At 36.7% G+C, this 9,676-nt stretch overlaps 2 protein-coding genes and 1 long non-coding RNA gene across 3 annotated transcripts; 1 reads left to right on the top strand and 2 right to left on the bottom strand.

Annotated features, from left to right (window-relative positions):
* Positions 1-487: 487 nt before the first annotated feature.
* LOC105688963 (protein krasavietz) lies at positions 488-4,006 on the bottom strand. The gene is made up of 8 exons (XM_012405646.3): positions 3,853-4,006; positions 2,964-3,035; positions 2,550-2,830; positions 2,122-2,426; positions 1,772-2,015; positions 1,460-1,679; positions 1,196-1,358; positions 488-985 (listed from the first exon to the last, which is right to left on the bottom strand). Exons 2-7 carry the CDS (start codon positions 3,022-3,024, stop codon positions 1,207-1,209), a joined length of 1,263 nt encoding a protein of 420 aa, XP_012261069.1. The 5' UTR covers positions 3,025-3,035; positions 3,853-4,006; the 3' UTR covers positions 488-985; positions 1,196-1,206.
* Positions 3,897-4,502, top strand: LOC125501125. Its single transcript, XR_007278641.1, has 2 exons — positions 3,897-4,008; positions 4,096-4,502. It is a non-coding gene; the product is annotated as an uncharacterized LOC125501125 (long non-coding RNA).
* Positions 4,503-4,566: 64 nt separating this feature from the next.
* LOC105688501 (transferrin-like) lies at positions 4,567-9,417 on the bottom strand. The gene is made up of 9 exons (XM_020853676.2): positions 9,189-9,417; positions 7,342-7,575; positions 6,981-7,259; positions 6,696-6,856; positions 6,450-6,613; positions 5,956-6,351; positions 5,404-5,861; positions 5,190-5,317; positions 4,567-5,073 (listed from the first exon to the last, which is right to left on the bottom strand). Exons 1-9 carry the CDS (start codon positions 9,244-9,246, stop codon positions 4,759-4,761), a joined length of 2,193 nt encoding a protein of 730 aa, XP_020709335.2. The 5' UTR covers positions 9,247-9,417; the 3' UTR covers positions 4,567-4,758.
* Between the last annotated feature and the right edge of the window lie 259 nt (positions 9,418-9,676).

The raw sequence follows: 9,676 nt of genomic DNA, 5'->3' as shown, positions 1-9,676 counted from the left end.
GTCGAGCGGGGATTCTTTTCATCACGAATATTGTCATTTTTTATTTCCTGAAAAGACAGTAGGATTGTAGAACACATGGAACAGTTTCTCCTCTTTTTCATACATGAGAAGTATGTATGTACCTGGCAATCCATCTACAGTACAATTATAGGCAGCATTGTCCTTAAATCCTTCGACTATATCACCCTGATAAGAATTATATCTGGCTGAATTTCATCTACATTTCTCACAATTTCAAAATGTGCAATGTGTCACATAAAATTTCATCCACAATTGATTAGCCATTCAAGCTCGCATCTGTAAAATGTATAAATTCTCTCTCACTGACATTGCCGCTAATAGCGACATTGGGTTGAACATGATTTCTAGGATATCATGTATCTCAAAACAACAAATCTTGCGTACTTCTAATTGTCAGGACCTAGAATAATTCTGCATTTATCGATTTTTCCAATCAGGAATCTAGGATTTACCAAAATGTCCATTATTAAACATCACCCGACAGTATATTTCTGGATACTAATACAATTATCGTACAAAGTAAAACGGGGTACCGAAAATCGTACGCACACAGGGATATTAGTTTTTTCTTTTTTTTTAATACTTCTTGTTTTTTCGTGTTTTTGTTATTCTGTATATATTTTGTAGCGGAGTTATAAAAATGTAACACAAAATATTTTTTCTTAAAGTAACACAATTTAGAAACACTGCGGATTTACAATATTTCCCCGGCTAATTACCTATTAGTTTTATTTTTTTTTCTTTATTTATTCGTTATTAAATTTAGTCATCATTATTATTATTTTTTGTTTCGTTTATTTTAACAATTTATCCGTTTCTTTTCGTGACACACTGTTGCACTGCGTATGATGCTGACTTTTTGTTTTTGAATTTCCCTTCACCGATTAGTTTATCTTCATCAAAGGTTTAAAGAGTTGAACAGAATACTGACACGCTTTCTTCTGGCAATGATGTTAGAATTTATCTACAACCGAACAATAATGTATCTACAATTTTCTCATGATTGGTACAATATTTTGAAGTTATTAATTGACTACGAAATAAAAAAAAAAAAGAAATCGTGGGTTATGATGTGTAGATTTAAAACGTAATCAGAAAAGGAGACCGTTTGATACTTTCATTGTGACTCGTTGAGTTGGATCAAGATATAACTACCACGTTTAATAAAAAATACCTTGAATCACTTTAATCTTCTTCTTCTCCAGATTCAGATTCTTCTTCAGCATTTTGCAGCCACTCGATGAATTTTTTCATTTGGTCCAAAAACAACATTTTTCCCTTTACTGAGTGACCCTCCTTGAACCACTTCAAGATCACTTCTTCCGACACCACGTCCGCTGAAAAAAATATCGGCAATGTTGAGAATAACAAGCTCTAGGATTTACCGAATGAATCAGAGTGGTATTATTCTTTTTGTTTTTCTATTGGCAATCCTTACTTTTGTAGAAAAGCAAGACAATCCTTTGGAAGACTTTCATGAAGTTCATGTTTTCGTAGCAGAATTCTTGGACCTTCAAAAGCAAAGCTAACTCAGATCTGGCAGTAGATGTGAAAGCACCAAAAAGTGGCGTGTAGATCTTTAAATGTTTTAGTGCCTGTTCGGCGACAAGCTCTTCTTTCTTATTCCATTCAGCCTGACCCATTACTACACCCCAAATCTGAAAACATCCAGACTATGTAATATCCCGAAAAAATTCGTAAATATCACGTTTCCGTGTATTTATGGTGTAAACCAGATGAATCTACTTACCAAACCAATTACTTCGTGTTCAGGGATGCAAGACTTTACTGCCATTTCTTTGAGATCAAGTACAATGTCCTTGATTGGTCGATTGTCAGCCAAGTCGTCAAGTAAAAGTTGCTGTAAATCTCGCTTGGCTTCTTGGCTTGCCTGCGCTTTGTGCAGCTTGACAATGTCTGCTAAACCTACAGCCTCAAAAGCTGATCTAAAATGTTCTTCTGTTCTTTTGTTCGGCGGCACAAACTCCATTAGCCTGGGAATATGGATTTAAGGGATTGATAATTATTGTACAAATTGAAATCAATATTTAACAAACATAGTCAGCACGAAATTAGGATATTCAATCGAAGTTATTTTACCTTCCTTCGATACCTCCACGTTTCAAGGCAGTCATCAAGCTCGGGAGTCCCTTTTCTTGTTTCCAAGTGACGCAAACTTCCATCAGAAAATCTAATGCCAAGTTGTCTTTGACAAGATGTTCATTAATCAATACGGAAAGGACAGTTGGTGGGCAGGCGCCATTAGAGATCCAGAGAGCAGTCATTCTTGCTAGCTTAATCCTTTCTTTTGCTGTAAACCCCTTCATAAAGACCAATACCTTTTTCATTTCCTCTTCGAACATTTTTTCCAAGTATTTGTAACGTCTGGTCAACTTTATGAAAACCTATCGAAACAAAATAGGGACATTTCAAACCGGTGAAACTACATTTTTTTTCTGAACATTACTGCAAAATCTATAATTGCTAAACGAATAATGATAACCGAGTCATATAAGCTTAAAGTTGACCTGTTCAAAATTTCGCATCGCCTCCATGTCTTCAGGCTGTTCGAATACGCAAGCCGTGGTTTTAACAAGCTTGTCGCCATCTTGTGCAATGGATCCCCCCGGTACTAAGAGGCCACCGGCAATTAGAATGTCAAAAAGTGCCTCTCCGTATCGGCGGTAATCCAGCTTCGAACCAGCCACATCCAAATACTTGGAAATTGCCTCTAGGTCATTACCAGCCTTTTCCAGTCCAAGAAGGATGGCATCCCGAAACCCAGTTGGGTCGTACTTCTCTCTTTCATCTATACATATGAAAATCTCTGATTAACAAATGTTAGTTATCATGAAATCCATGTACTTAGAACCTTTATTGACTGTATCAGTGTATTAATTAGTGTGACAATAATACATATGTACTTTGACAAAAATCCTCACCTCTTTTTCTGGTCTTTATGCGTTGACCTGACAGCACTGGCTTTTCTATTTTCTGACTCATACAATTCCCTTCTATAACAACAATTATAGACCAAAATATTAGTCAGAATCAAAAATGCGTGACCTTTTTCAAAATTATAGGAAAGATACTTTTTAAATTTTAATACAGAAGCATTATTCTTCAAAGTTCAATGAATAAAATTTACAGGCAAGGACAAATAATTTATGACCAAAATGAGCAAAACCATGAATTCCAGAAAGCAATCCACAGGTGTTGGCGTGAATGTTTGCAGTAATGATTCTTGCAACAACCACAATAAATAAGTGAAGTTGAAGCAAGTAAATGAAATTTGTAAAAAAGGTCACTAGCAAAATTATTCAAATACAAATAAGTGATGTGCATAGGTGTAAAATTACATATTATGATCATCAAAGGTAATTGATAGTAGATGAACGGTGTCTTATTGTAGGGGTGTACCACACAAGTAAAAAAACTAGTAAAAAAAATTCGAATGCAATGGTATTTGACAAGAGCGAACCAAACAAAGGAGTGTAAAACGATGTGAGGCTTATTCGCAAATTAACCTTGGACAAAACAAGTCTGTAAATTCAACAAGTTCTTTCTAAACCGAACAGACCAAACAATATTGCTACCAAATTCAATCAACGGTGAATCGCAAACAAAAAACGCGAATCCGAATGATTGTTTTTATTCCGTGCAGCCAAATGCGAATATCTGGATCCTCTACACTCAGACCGCCTTTTCCGCTGAGGTTAAGGTGATCGTAAAATTGTTCAGATTTTGTATATCCACACTCATAATTGAGGTAAGTTCTTCTTAACGGTGGATCTGGAATTGATTAACTTATTTAGCGTTAGTTTTGCTTACTATAATGCACGTAAAAACGTTGAACCGCTCCTTTCCAGGCGTGTGAGGTGTTTCAAGGAGGACTGCGTAAGTTGGGGTCAGCGAAATGGGAACAGGGTACCCAATAACAGGCAACGTGTGGAACAACCGGAAATCAAAATGTCGAATATTCTCGAGGTTAAAAATCGCCACGTTAACCCTCCTGTAATTTTATAATACTGTTAAAATCGTAAAATGTCGACTAAAAATAAAATTGTGTCATAGGTAACTATAGTTTATATGAAAACAGCCACTGTCTAGGAAAGCAAGAAGTAATAAACCGTCATCCATTCGTCTCATCGGCCAATCATCGCCAGATATTGCATCCAACCAGAGTCTTCCATCCAACAATGCTTCGAGATGGTAATTCGTCAACGCGAATACAAAGCTTAATCCAACGCGTTCAAAGTTCTGCGCATCTTGCAGGTCCAAGAGAATAAAATACTTTCCAATGATTCAAAGATCAAGGGGGGAATCCCCATTTCCCAAAATTTCAATTTAGGGATCAGTAAATTTCAACTACAAAAAGTATGCGTACATGCAAGGACATGTACTTTTCTCCGTCAAAAGTTTTATATACAAATGCATAGAGATTATATTGAAATTGTGGTAAATAAATACACCTATACGGACTTCTCTGTTCCGTGAGTTTCTTTACAATGTTTCACAGGTTTGAATTGAATTGGATACGGAGGATGGATTATAGGTGGGAGCCTTTTATTATTCTGTTCTTAGAAAATGTAATTCTAAACTAACGTACAATGAAAATTTTACATTTTTAAAAGGAAACGGAACACATAACTCTGAGATATTAGGTATTTTCAAGTTAACTAACTATCCTGAAAGTTTTTCTCGTTTATAAATAGTTGAGAGTTCAAGATTTTTTTTTTAACAATAATGAACCAACAGTAGAAGCAGAACTGTGCTCAAACTTGCAAGCACAGCTACACTTCCTGAGCCACTGCAACTTTCTAGATGAGCAAAAAGTTCCTTGTAAGCTATGACTGCCCTGAGTGTAGATTCAGTGGTTTCAAGTCCGCTAGATGTATCTTTGAAGAGAGCATCTTTTGTGTCATTGAATGTACCAAAGACATGAATAGGTCTCAGCGAATTTGCACGATATCCCAACCAGTTTTCAACTTTCAACAAAGCCATAACTGCATTTGTTGAATCGACAGTAGACATGCTTTGTCCTCCCACAACCTGTAGAATGCACGTATACAGTAATTGTTTAAATTCGACACAGCCAACGGGATATTAGTGAGGAATCACAATAATTTTAGAAACTGAGTAGATTAATGCTTAATAAGTATTTTTACCTCACTATCAATCGTAACGGAAAGAGCACACAGGTTGTCAACTTCGAATCCTGTATAACTGGCTAGGCTACCGTTTTTGCACAGGACACGATATTTAGATGGGTCGATAATTCCATACGTGATATAATCTGAAAACAACGAATTTGATCAGAATGATATTCGTTGAAGTTCTGCTTTGGTGATATTGCTTATTTTCTCAGTTTCATACACTGACCAGCCAAATTCAGAGGTTCGATGAAAGCCACATCACCAGCTCCACTGTTAAGGCATTCAAGAGCTCCTTTATCGCCATAATAAATGTTACTGGAATTGGCAGAACAAGTTGCTTTGTTGGCCTCAACAGGGCATATAGAGCAGAGTGGAGATGTAGTTGATCCTAAGGTACCATTCTGACGATTTCTATCTCCAAAGCCAGGTGTACAAGCGCCGGATAAAAGTCCTTCAAGTTGGCCTCCGTAGTCACAGGATTCAGAAAGTACTTTATTTTGACGAGCAGCATTTATGAAACTCAGCCAAGCTATTCCACCATACTCCGGAAAGCAGGCTGTACGCGACTTTAATGAGGCAAAACTAGAGACGTTGTAAGATGAACCATTGCGCACAACCGCTAGAACAACACTGTTACTGATCGATTCTGTCTCGGAATAGACGATAGTTGTTAAATTGAAGACGCTAAAAAAGAAAAAAATTATTAAGTGAGTTATCATTTCGTGTGAAGAGCTTGCTAATTCAACAGCAAGTCTATGAAAATCAACGCTAAACTCACTTTCTAGCTACTAAACCATAATTTGAATCTATAGTTATGATATCTGCAGTGTTGTTCGCTATGTTATGGAAGCAATCGAATGTGTTATTAGCCTCATTGCAGGATATATTTGGTTGGATCCCATGGGTGACCGCAGCTCTCGCTACCCAATTACACTTGTTCGTTTCTATACTTCCAATAGTACACCAGCGGATTGGATTACCACAAGCTTTAGTTGTAGGTACGAGTTCTCTTCCACTGGAGAGATAATTTCCTAAGGTTTGGGGTGTGGCTACGAATTCAACAACAGTATCACGTTGTAATATTGTATTCAGGGCAACTGTCCAAGATTGGCCCCTGCTCAGATCTGGCGTCAGCCAAGTCTTCAGTTTTTCTTGAAGAACAGTTACATGTTCGCTATAATTAAAAAAATGAGTATTGATGAGTTTCAAAAAAAATATACAACAAATATCCATGCTTGAAAGAATCAATGATTTCTGATGTATTGATTTTACTTTTTAACTGTAATAGTAGGCCAAGGCTGACTGATCCAGGAACAAGGGTTTGCTTTGTATATGGGTTCTTGAAGTCCATCAGGGCACAAAAATCTATATTCTCTTAGGGATGGCTCCAAGGTTTCAGGGTTCAGATCGGTATTAGACAAAATTGTATCATTGATCTGAAACATCACAGAGTATAAGTATTGGAACACGGTGAGATGACAGAGTCTATGATCACAAACCATCATTCAAAATACGTACTTTGAAATATTGATATACAAAATCCAATGCAACATAAGCCACACCTCCCTTGCCATTGACTAGGCAATCCAAAGCCCCAACATGTCCATGGTGCTCGGTTCTGGCGTATTGACATGCAGTGGTATTGTCGCAAGCTGCGCAAAGCTCGGGATATTTTTGTTCTGAAAATATGCAAAAAAGCAACTTTAAGTGCGAATATTTTCTAGACATACAATCCCTGATTTTTTGAAGTTAAGATACGTCGAGACAGTTGGACAGTTATCTTGCAATACGGGATACACTTACTCAGTGCTGCATCATATTTGGAGTTAGATACCCATTTTCCAGGTCTGCACGCAGTGCCAAAGTAGTTTCGCAAGTTTTCTGCTTCATTTTCAGCAGCAGTAATATTTGAGTTGCACTCATTTTTGTACACTCTCTGTTCGAAATTTTTGAGAATAAGGTCGTTCCATAGCTGTGTGTTACTGTAGCCAGGATGACAAAGTCCACGTTGTTTTAAGTCATCAAAACTCCCTGGTGTAAAATTACTCCGGATAACAGCAACAGTTCTGAATTCCCAGAGCTCTACAATCAAAAAAAAGATTAAAATATTTCAATTTCTGGAAATATGATATAAATAATCTTTTCAAATGAAAATTCTTCAAACCTTGAGCCCTCTCCTTATACTTTACTTGTGCAATGACTTGTGTATCTGAGGGGTAAAAGTTGTAAGCCACCAAAGCTTCCTCAGCGTTGAAAACTCCAAAATCAGCTTCTCCACGGTTAATTTTGATAGCGCAGTCTGCGCTATCCAATACACGTGCGCATGATACTTCACTTTCACCCCTCTGCAAAGCGTTACAAGTATTTTCGGTGACTGTGTCCGGCGCGCATAATCGGTCTGAAAAATGATAATTTCAATCATTGGTACAGATCAGATAACATGGAGATCCTTTTTCAGAAAAAACGTCTGAACTACTCAAGGATTTGGAACATTCCAAGTAGTATCATGAATCCTTCCATGAAATAACAGAATTTTTTCCAAATTAGGGCGTTGTCATAGCACCTTAGATAACGTAGTATTATCTTCTTCCATCTGTGATATGGGTGTGTGTGTATGAGTCTGTGTGTGTGTATGCGTAAACGAATATTCTTTATTCAACGGTAATATTCACGTGGTAGCAAAGAGAATTTTGAAGATCGTGAAACATTGTAATTCACAAGTGTGCTAATATGCATGCACGAAGGATTGAACAACGAACAATAGAGTATAATTATCATTAACTTAATCGATATAATTTACATTTACACAGGTGTTATGGGTACAAGTATTATCTCCGATATTCTTGAGAAGATGTTCAACAGACTGAGGGATCAGGGGGTTACTGATTGTACCAGCTTTTACTCCTAGAATTATCCATGATTTGAACCAATTAATTCATCAAGTAGTTGATATCATCAAATACAGATTAGATTACCCACTGAGCAATAGAATTATTTATGAAAATGATTTGATTTGTGCTCATACTTTATTCTTTCACTGTAATAATGAAGTAAACGAATTAGGGATCAAATTCATCAAATTAGGAATGAACTCCGAAAACGTTAGGACGCAGCAGCAAAAAAGGATATCAACAATTCGGCGAATAGTGACCGGAAAAGGAGCTCACTTATCTGAATACGAATTCGGCAGCATTGATCAATACATCGATGTATTCATTTTTTCAATCACTTTTTATAAATGTTATCCAGAGTTGATTGAGGATACTGCAATGCATTTAATTGTAAAACATTATTATCAAATAAATTCCAGGGCTTTCTCTGATTTATGTGCTGAATTTAATCCCTAACTATAAGTCTTAATGCGTTTAAACCGTATATCACTGTTGCATTTAGTGAATCCGAAAAATTTGAATAGGGTATACACTGTACAATACATACGACATGTCTACCGGCGTTCAAAACCGTGATCATTTTATTGTCATTTCTACGTGAAAGAATACCAACGAGAATGGCAATGATAATAGCCAGTGCGAGTTACGCAATCAGGTATAAGAACATACCTACGTAAACGCATAGTGTCATCTTTTATCACTGAAGATTAAACAGCTATATGCAAGGTTGTTTGAAATGATAAAGGTACATACATCGGTAGACGTCTTACCGAAATCGTATTGTCGTAGATTGTATCTAGCTAATGGTACATTGATTGAATTTAAAATAATATAACGTTCTCTCAAATGGTGGTATCATGCGTATCCAGACTGACATAACATTGACATAATTTTTTTGCCGAACAGCAGAGTTCGAAAAAAAAAGTCTAAAAAGATGAAATGAAATAAAATACAACGGTAACAATAAAAAAAAAAATCCGTTATTCTACAATATAACAAGTACTGAAATTACGAAGCATTCAACTTCTATTTCGAATACTTCTTGTATTTTTGTTACGTATGCGTCTACCGGCTCGCAATTTAGATATTCAAAATTAAAATGTTGACTATGTTAACTTACATTTTTGTTGAGCAGTAACCGTGCCGAGGAACAGTAAAGCAAGGTACACAGACCTCATCCTGGCTACTTTAATTTAATAAATGTGAAATTACACCTTTGTGGACGAGTTTAACGCGACGCGGAACGGAAATCGGGTGCTTTTACCGCTGACCGGTCGAAAACTAGGCGTGCCGAGCACCTCTTTGGTTCAGATAAAATAACGATAACGTGGCTCACACTGTCGAGCAATATGAGTGTGTTTAGCCTCAGTTCCGAGTGTATCACACCTATCGACAGATAAAGATTCACGTTGCGATTCGCGCTTGAACTTTTTCTTATGATAACGTATAAATACCCGGAAACACCAGATTGACGGAACGTTTTTCACTTGAAAATTCAGGTGCAAACTGCCAGTAAAATTCATTTCTTGATAGGTATATGAGTCGCTTGTTCAGGCATTGAAATTCACTCTATCGAAGATCCTGAAGCTGTATTCCGAATCATGTACG

Source organism: Athalia rosae, chromosome 1 (genome assembly GCF_917208135.1).
Source record: "Athalia rosae chromosome 1, iyAthRosa1.1, whole genome shotgun sequence".
Taxonomy (NCBI): Eukaryota; Metazoa; Arthropoda; class Insecta; order Hymenoptera; family Athaliidae; genus Athalia; species Athalia rosae.
Note: the sequence above shows the minus strand (reverse complement) of the source record. Positions and strands in the feature narration are given on the sequence as shown.